This window comes from Pseudophryne corroboree, chromosome 1, assembly GCF_028390025.1.
Source record: "Pseudophryne corroboree isolate aPseCor3 chromosome 1, aPseCor3.hap2, whole genome shotgun sequence".
Taxonomy (NCBI): domain Eukaryota; kingdom Metazoa; phylum Chordata; class Amphibia; order Anura; family Myobatrachidae; genus Pseudophryne; species Pseudophryne corroboree.
The window spans coordinates 459,786,772-459,809,405 of record NC_086444.1 but is presented as its reverse complement, the minus strand read 5'-3'; the positions used below and the strand labels follow the sequence as shown (position 1 = coordinate 459,809,405).

At 46.4% G+C, this 22,634-nt stretch overlaps 1 protein-coding gene across 1 annotated transcript in view; it reads right to left on the bottom strand.

Moving 5' to 3' along the window:
* Positions 1-13,228, bottom strand: part of LOC134980975 (uncharacterized) — a 65,559-nt gene extending 52,331 nt beyond the window's left edge. The window contains exon 1 of the mRNA XM_063948070.1: positions 13,126-13,228. Coding sequence (XP_063804140.1) covers positions 13,126-13,228 — 103 coding nt within the window. The remainder of the gene's footprint in view (positions 1-13,125) is intronic.
* Positions 13,229-22,634: the final 9,406 nt, after the last annotated feature.

The window sequence follows — 22,634 nt, the reverse complement described above, 5'->3', positions numbered from 1 at the left end:
GCCACCCAAGGGCCAGGGGTGAAGCCCGAGGCTGTCCCCCCCCCATCCAATGGGCTGCGGATGGGAGGGCTGATAGCCTTTGTTGTAAAATAAAAGATATTGTTTTTAGTAGCAGTACTACAAGTCCCAGCAAGCCTCCCCCGCATGCTGGTACTTGAAGAACCACAAGTACCAGCATGCGGCGGAAAAACGGGCCCGCTGGTACCTGTAGTACTACCACTAAAAAAATACCCAAAAAAAGACAAGACACACACACCGTGAAAGTATAATTTTATTACTTACATACACACATACATACATACTTACCTATGGCCCCACGCAGGTCGGTCCTCTTGTCCAGTAGAATCCAAGGGTACCTGTTGAATAAATTATACTCACGAGATCCAGGGGTCCAGGCTCCTCGGCAAATCCAGGGTTAATCCACGTACTTGCCAAAAATAAAAAAACGGTGTCCCGACCACGAACTGAAAGGGGACCCATGTTTGCACATGGGTCACCTTTCCCCGAATGCAAGAAACCCACTTTGCCTTCTGGCTAAGTGGGTTTCTTCAGCCAATCAGGGAGTGCCACGTTGTAGCACTCTCCTGATCAGCTGTGTGCTCCTGTCCTCACTGACAGGCAGCACACGGCAGTGTTACAATGTAGCGCCTATGCGCTACATTGTAACCAATGCTGGGAACTTTCTGCTCAGCGGTGACGTCACTTTAGGTCAACCGCAGGGCAGAAAGTTCCCATCATTGGTTACAATGTAGCGCATAGGCGCTACATTGTAACACTGCCGTGTGCTGCCTGTCAGTGAGGACAGGACCACACAGCTGATCAGGAGAGTGCTACAACGTGGCGCTCCCTGATTGGCTGAAGAAACCCACTTAGACAGAAGTCAGAGTGGGTTTCTGGCATTCGTGGAAAGGAGTCCCATGTGAAAACATGGGGCCCCTTTCAGTTCGTGGCTCGGCTTTCCGTTTTCTTATTTTATGCAAGTACGTGGATTTCCCCTGGATTTCCCGAGGAGCCTGGACCCCTGGATCTCGTGAGTATAATTTCTTCAACAGGTACCCCTTGGATTCTACTGGAGAAGAGGACCAACCTGCGTGTGAACATAAGGTAAGTATGTATGTATGTTTGTGTGGATGTATGTAATAAATCTTTACTTTCACGGTGTGTGTGTCTTGTCTTTTTTTGGGTATTTTTTTAGTAGTAGTACTACAGGTACCAGCGGGCCCGTTTTTCCGTCGCATGCTGGTACTTGTGGTTCTCCAAGTACCAGCATGCGGGGGAGGCTTGCTGGGCCTTGTAGTACTGCTACTAAAAACAATATCTTTTCTTTTACAACAAAGGCTATCAGCCTCCCCATCCGCAGCCCATTGGATGGGGGGGGACAGCCTCGGGCTTCACCCCTGGCCCTTGGGTGGCTGGGGGGGGGGACCCCTTGATTGAAGGGGTCCCCACTCCCCCAGGGTACCCCGGCCAGGGGTGACTAGTTGGATTTTTGATGCCACGGCCGCAGGGCGCTGTATAAAAGTGACCCCCGGCTGTGGCATTATCTGTCCAGCTAGTGGAGCCCGGTGCTGGTTTTAAAAATACGGGGGACCCCTACTCTTTTTGTCCCCCGTATTTTTGGGACCAGGACCAGGCGCAGAGCCCGATGCTGGTTGCTTAAATATGGGGGAACCCCTGTCATTTTTTTTCCCATATTTCTGCAACCAGGATCGGATCAAAGAGCCCGAGGCTGGTTATGCTTAGGAGGGGGGACCCCACGCATTTTTTTAAATTATTTTACGGTGTTTAATTAAAAAAAATAAAAATAAGAACCCCAGCACGGATCACACAGATCCGGCCGAGATTGATTGTAAAAAAAAAACGGCAGTGTTTTGCTAATCACTGCCGTAAAAATAGGTAAAAAAACACGAATGACATCGACATCGGAAGAAAAGAAAAACCCGAATACGACAGCTTAGTAAATCCATCGTAATCAATTCAAAAAGTTGCAGTTTTACACTGTCGATGTCATTCGTGATTGAACTTTGACCTATTTTCGGAAATTACGAATGTTAGTAAATGTACCCCATAGAATTTGTCGGCAGATAAGAACCACTTGGCCCATCTAGTCTGCCCTTTTTTTTTTTTTTTATATTATTTTTTATCTCTAACCTTATTTGATCCTTATTTCTTTGTAAGGATATCCTTATGTCTATCCCATGCATGTTTAAATTGCTCTACTGTCTTAGCCTCTACCACCTCTGATGGGAGGCTATTCCACTTGTCCACTACCCTTTCTGTGAAATAATTTTTCGCAAATTTCCCCTGAACCTCCCCCCCTCCGGTCTCAGTGCATGTCCTCGTGTCCTTTTGCTTCTCTTCATTTGGAGAATGTTTCCCTCCTGGACTTTGTTAAAACCCTTGATATATTTGAAAGTTTCTATCATGTCCCCCCTTTCCCTTCTCTGCTCCAAACTATACATATTGAGATTTCTTAGTCTTTCTGGGTATGTTTTGTGATGTAGGCCATGCACCATTTTAGTTGCCCTCCTTTGTACAGTTTCTAATGTATTAATATCCTTTTGAAGATATGGCCTCCAGAACTGAATACAGTATTCTAGATGAGGCCGTACCAATGACCTATACAGTGGCATTATTACTTCTTTCTTTCTGCTGCTGATTCCTCTCCCAATGCAGCCAAGCATCTGACTAGCCTTCCTCATTGCCTTGTTACATTGCTTACCTGCCTTTAAGTCATCTGAAATAGTGACTCCTAGATCCCTTTCCTCCTCAGTAGTTTCCAGTATAGTGCCATTAATACTGTATTTAGCTTTAGGATTTTTGAGACCCAAGTGCATGATTTTGCATTTTTTGGCATTAAACTGTAATTGCCAGACTCTTGACCATTCCTCTAGTCTACCTAGATCCTCAATCATTTGTTTTACCCCACCTGGTGTGTCTACCCTGTTGCATACCTTTGTGTCATCTGCAAAAAGGCATACTTTCCCTTTAATGCCATTTGCAATGTCACCAATAAAGATATTAAAAAGCACTGGTCCAAGTACAGATCCCTGGGGTACTCCACTGGTAACATTTCCCTCCTGTGAATGCACTCCATTTACCACAACTATCTGTTTTCTATCCTTCAACCAAGATCTTATCCATTCAATAATCCTAATATCCAATCCCAAACTTTCAAGTTTATTTAGCAATCTGCGATGTGGAACTGTGTCAAAAGCCTTACTAAAGTCTAGATAAGCTATATCCATGGCTCCACCTTTATCCATCACTTTAGTCACACAATCAAAAAAGTCAATAAGATTTGTTTGACATAATCTCCCCAAAGTGAATCCATGCTGTTTGGGATCCAGTAAATTGTCGGATTTGAGATAATCTACAACTCTTTCTTTTAAGAGTGTTTCCATCAATTTCCCTACTACTGATGTAAGACTCACTGGTCTGTAGTTGTTTGCCTCTTCCTTGCTTCCATTTTTGTGCAGTGGGACTACGTTTGCTCTTTTCCAGTCCCCTGGAATTACTCCTGTAGCTAATGACTGGTTGAATAATTCTGTCAATGGTGTTACCAGCACCTATTTAAGTTCTTTTAGTATCCTTGGATGTATCCCATCTGGCCCCATAGATTTGTCCACTTTCAGCTTTGAGAGTTCTGTTAGGACCTTCTCCTCTGCAAATGTACTTGTTTCATTTTCCTGAATATCCCTGCAACTTAACTGTGGCCCCTTCCCCTCTCTTTCAGTAGTAAATACTGAGCAAAAATAATCATTAAGATGATCTGCTATTAAATTGTCTCCTTCAACAAGACTCCCAGTGTCCGTCTTTAGTTTTATAATTCCGCCTTTTGTTTTTCTCTTTTCGCTTATATACCTAAAAAAAGTTTTGCCTCCTTTACCCACTGACTGGGCCATTTTCTCCTCAGCTTGTGCCTTTGCACATCTGATTACCTTCTTTGTCTCCTTCTGTCTAACAAGATATATCTTTTTGTCTTCATTATTTTGTGTCTGCTTATATTTCCTAAAAGCCATCTTTTTTGCTCTCACAATATTTGCTACTTCTTTTGCAAACCACACTGGCTTCCTTTTCCTTGTGTTTTTCCTAACAGTTTTGATACAAAGGTCTGTTGCCTTCAAGAATGTTTCCCACCTCTCCTGCACTGTTTCCAAGTTCCTCCACTCTGCCAAAGAATCGCTTACACATTTTCCCATCCCTACAAAATCAGCCTTCCTAAAATCCAACACCAGCGGTACTGCCATATATGTCCAGTGATACTGCCGTATATGTCCAGTGATCCTGCTGTATAAGTCCAGTGATTCTGCCGTATAATTACAGTGGTACTGGCGTATAAGTCTAGTCCAGTGATACTGCTGTATATGTCCAGTGATACTGCCGTATATGTCCAGTGATACTGCCGTATAATTCCAGTGATCCTGCCGTATTATTCCAGTGATCCTGCCGTATAATTCCAGTGATCCTGCCGTATAATTCCAGTGATCCTGCCGTGTAAATCCAGTGATCCTGCCGTATAATTACAGTGGTACTGGCGTGTAAGTCCAGTCCAGTGATACTGCCGTATATGTCCAGTGATACTGCCATATATGTCCATTGATACTGCCGTATATGTCCAGTGGTACTGCCATATATGTCCAGTGATCCTGCCGTATAAGTCCAGTGATTCTGCCGTATAATTACAGTGGTACTGGCGTATAGGTACAGTACAGTGATACTGCCGTATATGTTCAGCGGTACTGCCGTATTATTCCAGTGATCCTGCCGTATTATTCCAGTGATCCTGCCGTATAATTCCAGTGATCCTGCCGTATAAATCCAGTGATCCTGCCGTATAATTACAGTAGTACTGGCGTATAAGTCCAGTCCAGTGATACTGCCGTATATGTCCAGTGATACTGCCGTATATGTCCAGTGATACTGCTGTATATGTCCAGCGGTACTGCCGTATATGTCCAGCGGTACGGCCGTATAAATCCAGTGATCCTGCCGTATAATTCCAGTGAGCCTGCCATATAATTACAGTGGTACTGGCGTATAAATCCAGTGATGATGCCGTATAATTACTGTGGTACAGGTGTATAGGTACAGTACAGTGATACTGCCGTATATGTCCATGCGGTACTGCCGTATATCTCCAGTGATACTGCCGTATAAATAAATATATATATATATATATATATATATATATATATACCCTGTTGCAATGCGGAGTACTAAGGCCATAACAACTATGCTGGTGTTAGACGTGCATCCGGTATCCGCCATTAGTGCAGTGGGACTGCGGTGCCAACCCTAGATGGTCCAGGTGTTTGTGTCGCACACTTGTGTTGCTTAGCTCAGTCATACAGCTACCTCATTGTCCTCTTTTACTTCTTGGCATGATGTACTGTTTGGGTACTATTTTTTTTTAAGTGCCATCCTGTCTGACACTGCAGTGCCACTCCTAAATGGGCCAATTGTTTGTGTTGCTTAGCTTAGTCATACAGCTACCTCATTGCCCCTCTTTTTCATCTTTGCATGATGTGCTGTTTGGGGCCTTTTTTTTATATCTGCCCTCATGATTGACACTGCAGTGCCACTCCTAGATGGGCCAGGTGTTTGTGCCGCATACTTGTGTCGCTTAGCTTAGTCATACAGCCACCTCGGTGCAACCTTTTGGCCTAAAAACAATTTCTCTGATGTCCTAGTGGATGCTGGGTACTCCGTAAGGACCATGGGGTATAGACGGGCTCCGCAGGAGACTGGGCACTCTTAAAAGAAAGATTAGGTACTATATCTGGTGTGCACTGGCTCCTCCCTCTATGCCCCTCCTCCAGACCTCAGTTAGTATCTGTGCCCGGCCAGTGCTGGATGCACCCTAGGGGCTCTCCTGAGCTTCCTAGAAAAGAAAGTATTTGTTAGGTTTTTTATTTTCAGTGAGATCTGCTGGCAACAGACTCACTGCTACGTGGGACTGAGGGGAAAGAAGCGAACCTACCTGCTTGCAGCCAGCTTGGGCTTCTAAGGCTACTGGACACCATTAGCTCCAGAGGGATCGAACACAGGCCCAGTCCTCGGTCGTCCGGTCCCGGAGCCGCGCCGCCGTCCCCCTTGCAGAGCCAGAAGAACGAAGAGAAGTTGAAAATCGGCGGCTGAAGACTCCGGTCTTCATTAAGGTAGCGCACAGCACTGCAGCTGTGCGCCATTGCTCCCTTAGCACACCACACACTCCGGTCACTGATGGGTGCAGGGCGCTGGGGGGGGCGCCCTGGGCAGCAATTAGATTACCTTACTTGGCGAAAAGCACATAATACAGTCTGATAAACTGTATATGTGCATTAACCCCCGCCATTAAAGTACATAAAAGGACAGAAGCCCGCCGCTGAGGGGGCCAGGCCTTCTTCCTCAGCACACCGGCGCCATTTTCTCTTCACAGCTCAGCAGGAAGGAAGCTCCCCAGGCTCTCCCCTGCAGTATCCTGGTACACAAAGGGTAAAAAAGAGAGGGGGGGGCACATAAATTTAGGCGCAAAACTGTGTATATAAGCTGCTATAGGGGAAAAATCACTCAGTTTAGTGTACATCCCTGTATTATATAGCGCTGTGGTGTGTGCTGGCATACTCTCTCTCTGTCTCTCCAAAGGGCCTGGTGGGGGAACTGTCTTCAAATAGAGCATCCCCTGTGTGTGTGGTGTGTCGGTACGCGTGTGTCGACATGTCTGAGGTAAAAGGCTCCTCTAAGGAGGTGATAGAGCGGATATGTGTGTGGGAGGATGTCTCCGTCGACAACGCCGACACCTGTTTGGATATGTGTAAGTGCTGAGGTAAAATTATTGCACAAAAGGTTAGGGAACAGAAAGGAAATCTACCCTGGTCTGTCCCTATGTCACAGAGTCCTTCAGAGTCTCTCTATGTTCACTATCCAAAATAACAAAGTATCGACACGGAGTTTAACTCCACTGTCGACTACGATAATGCAAAGTTACAGCCAAGAGGGCTAAAAGATATTCAATATATGATTATTGGAATAAAAGATGATTTGCATATCACTGATGACCCATCTGTCCCTGACACGAGAGTACACATGTTAAGGGGAAGAATGCTGAGGTAAATTTCCCTCCTCTCATGAGGAAAAAGAGCGGGAATCTCCAGACAAGAGACGGCAGCTTCCCACAAGAGAATTCTCAGGCTGTATCCTTTCCCCACTAGGGCCAGGATGTGTTGAGAATCTTCCCCTTGGGTGTCCTGTTTGCACTAGCTATTCTCAGGGATCCTGCAGATAGTGTGCACATTCTAGCATACTACCCTGACCGGCGATTGTGTCGGCATGGGGTTATAGCGCTGTGGCAGCGTGGACAGGTACCTTATCAGCAGAGATTGAGACCCTAGTATGCATATAAATATTTTAAGATGCTGTCTTAAGTGATAGATATATAATTATAAAGCATGCCCAAAGGGACATGAGTATACTGGGTCCTAGAGACAAAAGCTATGTCGATTTCTGCTTGACGTGTCCTGTAGAATATACATTGGACAGATGATGACGACTTAAGAGGCATATGGAAGGCTGAGGATTGTGTGAAGAAAGGTTCTCGGGCCTGGTCTCCACAGCTATAGCTGGTAATTCTGATATTTTGCCTTATATTCCTGCACAGCCTAGGAAAGCACGACATGATTAAATGCAGCTTTTCGAATAAAGAAACAAGAAAATCTGAGGTGCGTCCTTTCTTGTCAGAGCCGGGGGCAGAGGAAAGAAGCTGTACAACACAGCTAGTCCCCAGGAACAGAAGTCCTCCCCGGCCTCTACAAAAATCCACCGCATGTCGCTGGGGCTCCACAGGCGGAGCTAGGCCCGGTGGGGACACGCCTTCGTAAGTTCAGCCACAACTGGGTTCACTCCCTGTTAGATCCCTGGGCAATTGAAAATGTATCGCAGGGATACAGGCTGGACTGTGAGAAGATGCCCCCTCACCGAGGACCCGGCGGGCTTCCCCCCAAGAGAGGGAGCCAGTGTTAACTGCAATTCGTAAATTGTATCTTCAACAGGTGGTGGTCAAGGGTCCCCTCCTTCAACAAGAGGGTATTATTATTCGACCATGTTATAATCCCGAAACCAGACGGTTCGGTTAGATCCATATTGTATTAAAATCCCTGAACATATACCTGAAAAGGTTCAGGTTCAAGATGGAATCGCTAAGAGCGGTCATTGCAAGCCTGAAATGAATCGGGACATAAGAGATGCATACCTTCGTGTCCCCATTTATCCACCTCATCAGGCGTACCTCAGAATTGCGGTATGGGATTGTCATTACCAATTTCACCAAGGTAATGGCGATATGATGGTGCTCCTGCGGAAGCAAGGTGTCACTATTATCACATACTTGGATGATCTCCTCATAAAAGCGAGATCAAGAGAGCAGTTGCTGGACAGCGTATCACCTTCTCTGGAAGTGAAACGGCAACACGACTGGATTCTATATATTCCGAAGTCGCAGTTGGTTCCTACAGCTCATCTGCCTCGCCTAGGCATGATCCTAGACACAGACCAGAAGAGGGTTTATCTCCCGATAGAGAGAGCTCAGGAGCTCATGACACTGGTCAGGAATCCATTGAAAACCAAAACAGGTGTCAGTGCATCACTGCACTCGAGTCCTGGGAAGGATGATGGCATCATACGAGGCCATCCCCTTCGGCTGGTTCCATGCAAGGACAATGGAACTTACTGGACAAGTGGTCCGGATCACATCTTCAGATGCATCGGTTAATCACCCTATCCCCCAGGGCCAGGGTGTCTCTCCTGTGGTGGCTGCGGAGTGCTCACCTTCTCGAGGGCCGCAGATTCGGCATTCAGGACTGGGTCCTGGTGACCACGGATGCAAGCCTCCGAGGGTGGGGGGCAGTTACACAGGGAAGAAAATTCCAAGGTTTGTGGTCAAGCCAACAGACTTGCCTTCACATCAATATCCTGGAACTAAGGGCCATATACAACGCCCTAAGTCAAGCGGAGTTCCTGCTTCGCGACCAACCAGTTCTGATCCAGTCAGACCGCAGGGGCTCATGTAAACCGCCAGGGCGGCACAAGGAGCAGGGTGGCGAGGGTAGAAGCCACCAGAATTCTTCGCTGGGCGGAGAATCAAGTAAGCGCACTGTCAGCAGTGTTCATTCCGGGAGTGGACACGACCTCCACCCGGGAAAGTGGTGACTTCATCAGGAAGTCTTAACGCAGTTTTGCAAATTGATGGAAACTGCCTCAGGTGGACTACATGGCGTCCCACCTCAATAAAAAGATAAAAAAGGTTTTACGCTGGGTCAAGGGACTCTCAGGCGATAGCTGTGGTCGCACTAGTAACACCGTTGGTGTTTCAGTCGGTCTATATATTCCCTCCTCTTCCTCTCAGACCCAAGGGCTGAGAATTGTAATAAACGGAGGAGTGTGAACAATATTCTTTGCTCCGGATTGGCCAAGAAGGACTCGGTACCCGGAACTGCAAGAAATGCTCTCAGAGGACCCATGGCCTCTGCCTCTCAGTCAGAACATGTTGCAACAGGGACCCTGTCTGATCCAAGACTTACCGCGGCTGCGTTGGACGGCATGGCGGTTGAACGCCGGATCCTAGCGGAAAAGGGCATTCCGGATGCAGTTATTCTTACGCTGATAAAGGCTAGGAAAGACGTGACAGCAAGACTTTTTCACTGTATATGGCGAAAATAGGTTGCTTGGTGTGTGGCCGGGAAGGCCCTACAGAGGAATTCCAGGGGGGTCGATTCCTGCACTTCCTACAGTCAGGAGTGACTATGGGCCTAAAATTAGGATCCATAAAGGCCAAGATTTCGGCCCTATCCCTTTTTCTCTCTCAAAAAGAACTGGCTTCACTGCCTGAAGTTCGGACGTTGTTACAGGGGTGCTGCACATTCAGCCCCTTTTGTGTCTCCAGTGGCACCTTGGGATCTTAACGTGTGTTGGATTCCTAAAATCCCACTGGTTTGAGCCACTTAAGACCGTGGAGCTAAAATATCTCACGTGGAAAGTGGTCATGCTTTTGGCCTTAGCTTGGACTAGGCGTGTGTAAGAATTGGCGGCTTTGTCATGTAAAAGCCCATATCTGATCTTCCATATGGAAAGGGCAGAATGGAGGACTCATCCCCAATTTCTCCCTAAGGTGGTATCATCGTTTCATTTGAACCAACCTATTGTGGTGCCTGCGGCTACTAGGGACTTGGAGGATTCCAAGTTGCTGGACGTAGTCCGGGCCCTGAAACTTTTTGTTTCCAGGACGGCTAGAGTCAGAAAAACTGACTCGCTATTTATCCTGCATGCACCCAACAAGCTGGGTGCTCCTGCTTCAAAGCAGACTATTGCTCGCTGGATCTGTAGCACGATTCATCTTGCACATTCTGCGTCTGGACTGCCGCATCCTAAATTAGTAAAAGCCCATTCCACGAGGAAAGTGGGCTCTTCTTGGGCGGCTGCCAGAGGGGTCTCGGCTTTACAACTTTGCCGAGCTGCTACTTGGTCGGGTTCAAACACTTTTGCAAAATTCTACAAGTTTGATACCCTGGCTGAGGAGGACCTTGAGTTTGCTCATTCGGTGCTGCAGAGTCATCCGCACTCTCCCGCCCGTTTGGGAGCTTTGGTATAATCCCCATGGTCCTTACGGAGTACCCAGCATCCACTAGGACGTCAGAGAAAATAAGAATTTACTCACCGGTAATTCTATTTCTCGTAGTCTGTAGTGGATGCTGGGAGCCCGTCCCAAGTGCGGACTCTCTGCAATACATGTATATAGTTATTGCTTAACTAAAGGGTTATTGTATGAGCCATCTGTTGAATGAGGCTCAGTTATTGTTCATACTGTTAACTGGGTATAGTTATCACGAGTTGTACGGTGTGATTGGTGTGGCTGGTATGAGTCTTACCCTGGATTCCAAATCCTTTCCTAGTAATGTCAGCTCTTCCGGGCACAGTTTCCCTAACTGAGGTCTGGAGGAGGGGCATAGAGGGAGGAGCCAGTGCACACCAGATATAGTACCTAATCTTTCTTTTAAGAGTGCCCAGTCTCCTGCGGAGCCCGTCTATACCCCATGGTCCTTACGGAGTACCCAGCATCCACTACGGACTACGAGAAATAGAATTACCGGTGAGTAAATTCTTATTATTGTGAGGTGTTCAGAATAGACTGCAAATGAATGGAAATGAATGCTATTGAGGTTAATAATACCGTAGGATCAAAATTACCCCAAATTCTGTGATTTTAGCTGGGGGGGGTTTCTTCTCAAAAATCATCCAGATCCAAAACCAAAACCAAAACACGAAAGGGTAGTTTTGGCAAAACCAATCCTAAAACCAAAACACGAGCAGGGAATTAGAACAAAACCCAAAACTCAAAACACAAAAAAGTGCCCGCCGCACATCTCTACTTCTGAGCTGGTTAGTACAGTATGTGTGAACTCAATCAGGCTGGTTCAGAACTTGTCAGAACATTTCAAATGTTTGAAACTGCGTTCAGAGCCTAACTGTAACTTTGAATCTGACTAAGACAAACTGACAAACTGTTGCATTAAATTGCATTTCATGGAAACTGTATTCAATGAAATGTTAGATTTTTCAATCTATATACTTATGTTGTATGAGTACCAATGCCCAAGGTACTCACCACAAGACCAAGCTATATATTTCTATGTTGCAATATTGTGTGTGACTGTGGTTGTTATCCTGTGCATGGATTATTTGAGATTAAGGAACTGGTTTGAGGTTTTGAAGTTTAGGGAGTTATTTCTGCAAATTGTGTTTCAATTGTTGCTACCACCCCAGACTGATCAGTCTTTTACTTTAATATGAACACACTTTTATTGGAGAACTGTCTTGCTAGGACATCACTATAACATGCATGCACTTGTAATCCACAATAAGAAAAGGTAACAGAATAAGCATCCACCTCTTTCTTGATTCCAGAGAGTAATAGCTTTGACTTTCAAGTAAGAAAGAAAAATAAACACTGTCCTACTTTAAGTAGAACAGTTGTCTTTAGCACTCAATAGTATAAATAGCTCAGTCCGAAGCGCATTTAAGTCCACTATTAATTCTTTCACAAAATGGACTCCTCTGTTTAAGATAATAAACTCAGGCCCTCATTCAGCACAGACTGCAACTGCGACTGCACGCATACTAATTGCGATCGCAACTGCAAATCTGCGAAGACCTCTAGCCAAACCCACAATCTCATCTGCAATTATACAACCCCATCGAAAATCTAGTCCACTCCCATTGCATGCATAGCTGCAAATGCAAATATGTGCATATTCACGAGTATAAATGCAGCTCTTATACATCAATGTCAGCACAAAACTGGTATGGTTTGTTTCTTGTTCTAATCTGTCAGAATAATGTTAAACAGGCATTAAGGGTTATGGTGTAAACACAATACATACATGTACATACATGTGAACTGTTAAAGTGACATGTGTTGCGTACAATAGTAATAAGTCATGCACAACACTGTGCTAAAATTAACATACACATGACAACATACATACTTAAAGAAAAGTGTTATTTTGTGGATTTATGAAATCTAAATTGTTTAATTAGGCATGCAGCACAGTAAACAGCATTCCCTGCATCACTGTAAACACCATCAGCTGCCTGCAATTATTAGCTTGATCATCAGAACTTTTACTGCTGGCATCGGTACTTCCACAGTCTGCATAGCTCTCTAGCTACTCATCCTGTGCAATTGAAATGTTTGCAATTTTTGCAACCTATTTCTCATATATTGTGTTTGCAATGCCCACAAAACACCCACTGCATGCCCTGCTTCACAGAATTGCATACCCATCCCACTGACACGCCTCCACCACTCCTTTTTTTCATTGCTAAATCTGAACGCTGCTGTGTTTGCAGATACCGAGTTATGGAAACCAGACTGTCTTCTGTTGTTGTACACATGTGTAGTGTGCCGATAATCGCTTACTGTGCGATTATTTGTATTTGTAACTGATGCTGAATAAGGGCCTCAGATCACTGCAGCAAATTAGATTGCAGGCTTGTACTGACCTGCCGGGGTCCCGGGGGATTCCCCAGTGGGGTCAGATGGTTTGTAACCATGCCCCCTTCTGCAAGAGGATTAGTCATACTGCAGCCTACCTTGTTTCTGGGCCATCCCCATTCCCAGAGGAGCACTGCGCCCAGGCGTGCCATGAGCCCATGACACTGCGGAGGAGCTGGAAGAGGCAGTCATACTGGTCATACTGAAGCACGCTGCATGCATGCCCTGGAGCTGGTGAGTTTGGGCAGCGTGCAGCAAAGAGGTGGAGGAACGCGGCTGGAAATAGCTCTGGGCCGGGGGTGGGGTGGGGGGTCGGTTCTATTTATGGTTGTGGCCCAGGTCTTGGATATTGTGATCTGAACAACTTAAATATATGTTGGAAGTGCCAATCTATGTTAGGTAACCTAATAATATATGTGATGCGATCACAGTAACCCACTGCGTTAGTCACAGCAATATGGCTTACTGATATCAAGAACAGAATAGAATAATATTACGGACACATTTTGGAATGGACTTACTGGCTACAAACTACAATTCCTGTGCCTATCACTAACAAGAATGGGTTACTGTGATCAGCAGATTGGTCTACAATGGCACACTCTATGCATATGTCATACTCTCTCCTAGGCACATGTACTACTGTTCTCTCCCAGTATAGCACAGGTGCATACACTACTGTTCTCTCCTAGTGTAACCCAGGCGGATATGCTACTGTTCTCTCCTGGTGTAACCAAGGTGCATATACTAATGGTCTCTACCCAGTGTAACCCAGGAATACATGCTACTGTTCTCTCCTGGCGTAACCCAGGCGCATATGCTACTGTTCTCTCCAGGTGCATGCACCACTGTTCTCTCCCGGTGTAACCCAGGGGTATATACTATTGTAATCTCACGGTGTAACCGAGGCACATATACTACTGTTCTATCCTGGAGTAACCCAGGCGCATATACTACTGTACTCTCCTGGCATAACCCAGGCGCATATACTACTGTTCTCTCCCGCCTCCCAGTGTAACCAAGGCACATATACTACTGTTCTCTCCTAGTGTAACCCAGGCGGATATGCTAGTGTTCTCTCCTGGTGTAACCAAGGTGCATATACTACTGTTCTCTCCCGGTTTAACCCAGAGGCGGATATGCCCAGGCGCATATGCTACTGTTCTCTCCTGGTGTAAACCAAGGGGCATATATTTCTGTTAACTCCTGGTTGATTCTTTTATTAGAAAACTTGCAACATATAATAAATAAATAAATAAATAAAGCATAAAACCAAGCCAAAACACAATTATGGCTGAAAATAACATATCATAAATATAAATCAACAGAATTTTACATATATAATTTCCATGGCTTAACAATTTGTTAAGCCTAACAGCCTATACTAGACAACACACAACTATACACAACATACAAATGTAACCACAGCACTACAAACCACTTACATTAAATACAAGTAGAGAGAAAGTAAATGGCTTTTAGCCACATGTAAACCATTTTAAACAAAAAAACCAAGTCCAAAATCTACAGGGAGTGAGAAAAATAGATAGCCAAAAGATGGAGGAGAAGATGTCTGCCACCCACTCAAGGAGGCTTCAGGTGGCGCCAAAGCCTGGTCCACCCAACAGCAACCATCCTCTCCTTATTCATATCCATCAACCTCTTCACCTCATGTAGAATGCTTTCCACCACCACTTCACAGGGGAGAACTTTCTGTCTAAGGGATACCTGACACTGTGCTCTCCATGTGTGATGTCTAACAGCTAAGCTAACTATAAAAATAGTGGTCAAATCAAATCTCCTATACCCTTTAAATGCCCCATAAGCCCACTCAGGGTAACTAAGCCCCGAGAGGCATGGGATGGGTAAGGCTCTTGAAACTCCCTTGTAAACTTTTACATTGAAAGGACGCTCAAGAAAACAATGGTCTAATGTCTCTTCCTCCCCTAGACATTCCTCACGCGGGCAGCCACGATCACCGGCACTTTTAATTTTGAGATTACCCTTCACGTAAAGCTTCCCATGAAAGGAGAGCCAAGCAATGTCCCTGAACTTCAGTGGGATCCTCTGAGAATTGATCAGAGACAACTCATCTGAGCAAACATTACCCGGGCAGTCCCTTAGCGACAGCGGAACAAAGAAGTGAGTTTGCAAAATTCTTCTCTCCAACTCCCTTCTGGAGAAGTTTTTAACTTCACCCTCTTCCAGCCCCCAACGCCTTGTCATCTTCAAGCACAAGATGACGTAGATCGGGAGGTAGCCATGCCGGACCCGAAAATTTTTCACTTGACCACCATCAAACCAGAGCTCAAGGAAGGGAAACACCCAGGCCCAAAAGCCCTCTACCCATCGAGGGGGGGAATCTAAAAATAAACTCCCAAGGTTATGTTTTATAAAGGTAGAAGCAAAAAATACCACGGGGTTGACCATACTTAGGCCACCCTGTTCCCTCGACAAGTAAGTAATCCTCCTCTTGACTGGATTCATTCTATTCCCCCATAATAATAGAAAGAATAAAGAATTCATCCTGGTCCACAAGGATTCTGGCAAAAAGCACACGTAGCTGACATAGAGAAACAAAGGGATCAGGTAAGTTTTGCACAAGTCAATCCTCTGCATGTAAGAAAAATGCCACTTTCTCCAAGACTGTACCTTCTTGGTAGCATCTTCAAGCCTTTTCTCCCAATTTTGAGTGGCATAATCACCATGGCCAAATTGTATACCTAAAATTTTGATCTCTGGGCTGGCCCGGGGGAGGCTGTCCGGAAGGCAAACTCATCACCTTCCTCTCCCATCCAGAAAGCTTCACACTTGTCCTGGTTGACTCTGGAACACGAAGCTTCAGAGTACTCACAGATAAGATGTTCCACGTCACGTGCCTCTGCCACAGATGACAAGACAAGAGTGACATCATCTGCATAGGCCACCACCCCCAATGGAGACTCAGGGCCCAGCTGCACCCCCTTTACAGTGCACCTCTTAATCCTCCTCACAAAAGGATCAATTGCAAACACATATAAAAGGGGGCTCAGAGGACATCCCTGACGGACACCCGAATCAACAGTGAAAGCAGGGCCTACCCAGCCATTAACCAGTGGGAAGCTCTCGGCCTGATTATAAGTAACACACAGCCAATCTACCACTCGCACAGGAAGACCATACCTTTCCAATACAGTTCACAAATACTGATGATTCACACGGTCAAAAGCTTTGGACTGATCCAATGCCAGCAAATACTTCCCCCACTTTTCAGCACGACATCGTTCCACGGCCTCCCGGATGCCAAGGACAGCACTAAAGGTGCTACGGCCCTTCACGGTGCAATGCTGAGATGGGGAAAGCAACAGCCCGAAAACTTCCATCAACCGATTGAAGAGAACCTTTGCCAGAATCTTTCTGTCCGTATTGAGAAGAGCGATGGGGCTCCAATTCTCAATACGGGCTGGGTCCTTACCTTTGGACAGCAGTATAAGAGCAGAAGATCTCATAGAGGGAGGGAGCAACCCCTCACCCAGGCTTTCATTAAATACCTCTACAAGATGAGGAGCCAAGATGTCAGAAAACACTTTTTAAAATTCAGATGGTAATCCATCTGGGCCTGGAGACTTCTTCATAGACAAACTGTCTATGGCATTCTTGACTTCCTCTACTGTTACATCACTACCCAAAGAGTCAAAAGAGGGATCAAGCCCCTCAAGCCCAGGTGTTTCCCTCAGAAAACACTCCATCCTCTCTCTGATAATTGGCTGCTCAGATAAGAGGTTGGAGTAGTAGGACCTAATGACTCCCAAGATACCTTCCTTATCCTCACGAAGAGTACCTTGTTCATCATACAGGCCCCGGACCTCCCTCAGATCGACTGATCTTCTGCAACTCTGGTAGGGATCCGGCGAGTGGTATTTACCGTAATCCCTCTCCAGAATCAATGAAGACAGACGATTGTACTGGTATTCCTTCATCTGAGCCTTCACTCGAGAGATTTCCCCACTATCTCCACGCTCAGAAATCAAGAGATCAAGTTTCCTACTCAAGCTCTGCTAGATGCACCTTTTTGACAAGCTTTTCCTGGCTACCAGCCTTTGGAAAAATTTCCGGGTCCTCTTTTTACACTCCTCCCACCACTCAGACCTACTCCAGCCAGCCTCCAGAAGTGTCTCTTGTATTTGAAGAAAGTGTCTAAAGGACTGTCTGACCCTGTCCTCCTTTAGGAGCTCGGAGTTCAAACACCAAAGGCCCCGTACTTTCTGAGGGGTTTCTGAGGGATTTAAAGTAACACTCAGAAAAACGTGATCGGAGAACTCTACTGGCTTTGTCTCTGGAGGCAAAGTTTTCGAGGACTCCTTAACAAAAATCCTGTCTATCCTAGATGTACGACTACCGCTATGAAAGGTGTAACCTGTGAGGTCTGGGAAATGGCGAACATGCACATCCACCAGACCTGCCTCTCTAATCATACTAACTAAAAAGTTGGAATCATAGCCCAGGGTTGCTCTGGTGTCTCCTCTGTCTTTAGGCCTAATGATGGTGTTAAAATCACCTCCAAAAACAATCTGCTGGGCTGTAAAAAGAAACGGCTTTATCTCCCTGAAAAGACATTTCCTGTCCCACTTTGACAGGGGCCCATAGTTATTAATCAGCCTCAGGTCATGTCCTCTCAAGTTGACATCCAGAACCATGCACCTACCTACCTGCAACTCTATAATCCTGTACACAGTTACCATACCAGTAAAAATAACTGCCAATCCACCGTACAGCTCAGCCGCAAGAGACCAGAAAGAAGGCCCCCTCCTCCACTGAGATTTGGCCCTATGGAGTGTGGCTAAATCGCCCACCCTGGTCTCTTGCAAAAATAAAAAATCAACATCAACCGCATCAAAAAAATCAAAGGCCATAAATCGAGCTTGTTCGGAAAGCACGGAAGCCACATTAATGGTGGCACATCGTATAGGTTGGGGATCCATGGTACTTGGATTATAGAAGTAGGACCCATTTACTTTCTCTTTACTTCTTTCTCACAGTCCTCATCGGAGGACCCTACCCTCTTACAAGACAAACCAAAGGGAATTACATCATCATCCTCCACAACAACCTCTTCTCCAGCACTTTCTTCCACCCCACACCCACCCCCAGAATCAGAAGCAACAACCCCATCATGTGGGCTCTTAGGTCCCACTGTTCCAGGAACCTCCCTGGTATCAGTTTCAACCCCACACCCAACCTTTTCTGGGGGAGGATCCGGATCAGGAGGCTTTGGGACTACACCTGGGTCACCCCCACCATCAATCCCCTTAAGGGGGTCCAGTGAAGAAAATCCCTGGCATCCAAGTTCTTGACTAGGAGTTTCCTCCACCACCATCTAGCTCTCCTTCCCTTCTTCACCCTGTCTACCTTTAGCCTGCTCATCCAACAAGGATTCCAATGCCTGGCTAAGCTCCGTCCCAGCTGGATCCCACTCTAGATCATTTTGAGTGGACTCTCGCTTAGCCTTCTTAATATTTCTACTATTCCTCCCCCTCTTATCCTTAGACTCCATCCGCACAGCCACATCACTCACTAGTAAGCTGGAGCTCTTCTTCGCATTTCTAGGTCTGGGTTTACTGGGGACAAAGATAAGCTCCTTCCCACCTACCATCACAATCTCACCTTCACTCTCCCCCTCATCCTCAGAAGAAGCCAAGACATTGAATTTATTTGCACAAATAACATCTATGTTCTTTGTCTTTGCCTTCTTCTTTCCTCCATTCTTCACAGTCTGAAAGGGCACTTCACTAGACTCTGGCTGCATCTTGCTTCCACCTCCCACCTGTTTCTGTGACTTACTAGCCATCTCCTCCAATTGCTGTAACATTTCCTGGTGCAAAATTGCCTCCAACATGCTATTATCACCAATATCATTTACAGTCTTATCTACCGTCACATTTACATTGTGTGATGCATTTGGGCATCTGCTGTAGGGGTGCCCTTCAGTGCCACAAAGGTTGCACTTGACCTTTACACATTCCTTTGAAACATGGCCTGTCTGATTGCATAAAGCACACTTAACAACTGTGCAATCTCCACCAAGATGCCCAAAGTCCCCGCACCTGTGGCAAGTCTTCGGCTGCCCCGGGTAGAAACATTGAAGCCTGTCTCTACCGATATAGGCAGCCGAGGGCAAATGCTGGGTCTCTGCACCACTAGAATGAAGACGCACAAATGTAGAGTAGGCACCCCCCCAAACACCCTTGGTATGGTCAAACTTGATCAGTGGAGACAACACAGAACAATATCTAGACAGCCAGAAGACAATATCAGCAGTAGGTAATGAGTCATTCCTCACTAATATGGTGATTTTAACCTTATCCTGCCTAGTGACTGTGTTTGGTTTGAAAAATATGTAAGGCTCTTCCAGCCTGTTCTGCTCCCATTTTGTACAGAAAGCTTGGAGACCATTTAATGACACAAAACTTGTCATATTCCGGGGACTTCACCGGGTGTATGCAGGCATAAAGATCAGCTGCTTCAAACCCTAAAGAAAAAATTAAGTCCAGAAAATCAGATTTAGGAGGGGTAACCCCATCACCAACCCATCTATACTGTATTACATTCCTCCTTTTAATTGACTGACCCCCACTTGCTCTCACCTGAGGCGCAACACCTATAGCCTCAGACACCGCTCGAGCATAAGATGCAGAGTTGGGTTTTACTGGACTAGAAGAAAATTGAGGAAGTGATAAAGAAGTCTGTACATTCACCCCCTCCCTTTCTTTATTTACTGCACTAGCAGTGGCTTCTGATAACCTAGCCTGATTGGCACAGGTAAGGTTGACAGCTGCCATTACCCTGGCTGGGGCAATCATATCACCATTAATAGTCTCTGTAACAGCAGACTTCTCAGGGGTCAATACACGTTTGTCCAGTGCAGGCAGTCCTTGTGCCTTAGCTTCCATACACCCCGGCTGCTTAACAGTCTCTCTGCTACCCAATGACATCTCCACTTGTGCGTCTTTGGCCACGCCCCTTACCGCCTCCGCAACGACCAAGCCGGAGTTGGCCGCTACAGGCATATGGAGGAGACCAGCCTCAGCACTGCCTACCTTTCCAGGCAGACTACCAGCCCGCGCTGGACCCTCACTCGCAGCCTACGGGTTAAGCACCGGCGGAGGCAGACCCTGGGAAGCTGCTACAACTGAAATGGATCCAGTGCTAGCCGTTACCATATCAACTGCTGCACCCCCCACCCCGCTACCGCTCAGCACTGCCCCCAGGAGAGACGCCTCCCCTCCACCGTGGAACGCACCGCAAACCGCATCTGCCGCCATTTTGGGTTCCACAGCATCCCGGTTTTCACTGCTTTTTGCTGCCTCTTCCAGGAAGCCTGTCTTCATTGGCATACTGACTTCCATCATTGGCTCCCCAGGAACATGGTATCACCGTCCTGCACAGGCAATTCAGCTTTCTTCTAATTTTGACTTGAACGGCCCCTCATAGTTTCTGCAGAAATGCTTCTGCTTGCAGAGTAGTGCACCTGCTTTTAGCTTGAAACAACATTTAATTTAACTGCTCCAGCTCCTCTCTCAAAATGGGCCACTCCCAGTTGCGGCAAGAGTTTCTTTTTCTCCTTTTAGTACTGATTTTAGTTTGTATTTTCCTTATTTCTTTCTTTAGCTGATCCAAATTTAAATGACAAAACATTTCTTCAGAGGGCTCAGATTCATCTGGGCTGCTACAAACATCCTGCATATTTTCAACACAATTCCCCGCTTCACTACAGGCAAATGTAGATGTAATTTCTAATTTCTCTTACCTGAGTTACTTCACTTAGAGAGTCAGCAACCTGCAGTTTGGGGGGATCCAATTGGGGATCCTGTTCCTTCACAGGACCCGAAGTCATCAGACCACCTTGCACAGATGCACTGTCCCCATCAACATCAGACTGGGCTGTTGCCATCGGTTCCGGTATGAATGGTCGACCATGTTATGGTCGACAGTCATTAGGTCGACCACTATTGGTCGACATTGACGTGGTCGACATGGACACATGGTCGACACCTGAAAGGTCGACACATGAAAGGTCGACACATGAAAAGGTCGACATGAGTTTTTTTACTTTTTTTGGTGTCGTTTTTTGCGTAAAGTGACTGGGAACCCCAATTAGTGCACCGCGTCCCCTTGCATGGCTCGCTTCGCTCGCCATGCTTCGGGCATGGTGCCTTCGCTCCGCTACCGCTTCACCCGGCACAGATTACCGTTCCAATCGTAGTCCACGTGGATCGTAAAGTATCGAAAAGTTCCCCAAAAGAAAAAAAAGTTAAAAAACTCATGTCGACCTTTTCATGTGTCGACCTTTCATGTGTCGACCATTTTCATGTGTCGACCATGTGTCCATGTCGACCATGTCAATGTCGACCAATAGTGGTCGACCTAATGACTGTCGACCATAACATGGTCGACCATGTGAACGGATACCGTTGCCATCACAGCCTTTGCCATGCCCAGATCACTAGGGCCTCCACCAGACCCTGAAGCCTGGGGATCGCCTTCATCATCCTCCCCACTGGGATCCATCCTCCCCAGGGAGGCCTTCCAGGAAACACTGCAGGCTCCAAAAACTTCCAGAGGCCTAGGAGCTCAGTAGCACAGGTCTGCCCCTGGTGGAACCCAGGCACATATGCTACTGTTCACTCCAGGTGCATGCACCACTGTTCTCTCCCGGTGTAACCCAGAGGTATATACTATTGTGATCTCACGGTGTAACCGAGGCACATATACTACTGTTCTATCCTGGTGTAACCCAGGCACATATAGTACTGTTCTCTCCCGGTCTAACCCAGGCAAATATGCCCAGGCGCATATGCTACTGTTCTCTCCTGGTGTAACCAAGGCGCATATACTTCTGTTCACTCCTGGTGTAATCCATACACATATACTACTGTTCTCTCCTAGTGTAACCGAGGCGCATATGCTACTGTTCTCTCCTGGCGTAACCCAGGCGCATATACTACTGTTCTCTCCCAGTGTAACCCAGGCCCATATGCTACTGTTCTCTCCAGGTGCATGCACCACTGTTCTCTCCCGGTGTAACCCAGGGGTATATACTATTGTAATCTCACGGTGTAACCGAGGCACATATACTACTGTTCTATCCTGGTGTAACCCAGGCACATATACTACTGTACTCTCCTGGCATAACCCAGGCGCATATACTACTGTTCTCTCCCGCCTCCCAGTGTAACCAAGGCACATATACTACTGTTCTCTCCTAGTGTAACCCAGGCGGATATGCTAGTGTTCTCTCCTGGTGTAACCAAGGCACATATACTACTGTTCTCTCCCGGTTTAACCCCGAGGTGGATATGCCCAGGCGCATATGCTACTGTTCTCTCATGGTATAAACAAGGGGCATATACTTCTGTTCACTCCTGGTGTAACCCAGACACATAAACTACTTTTCTCTCCTAGTGTAACCCAGGCGCATATACTACTGTTCTCTCTTGGTGTAACCCAGGTGCATATGCTACTGTTCTCTCCCGATGTATACCATGCACATATGCTATTGTTATATCCTGGTGTAACCCAGGTGGATATGCCCAGGCGCATATGCTACTGTTCTCTCCTGGTGTAACTA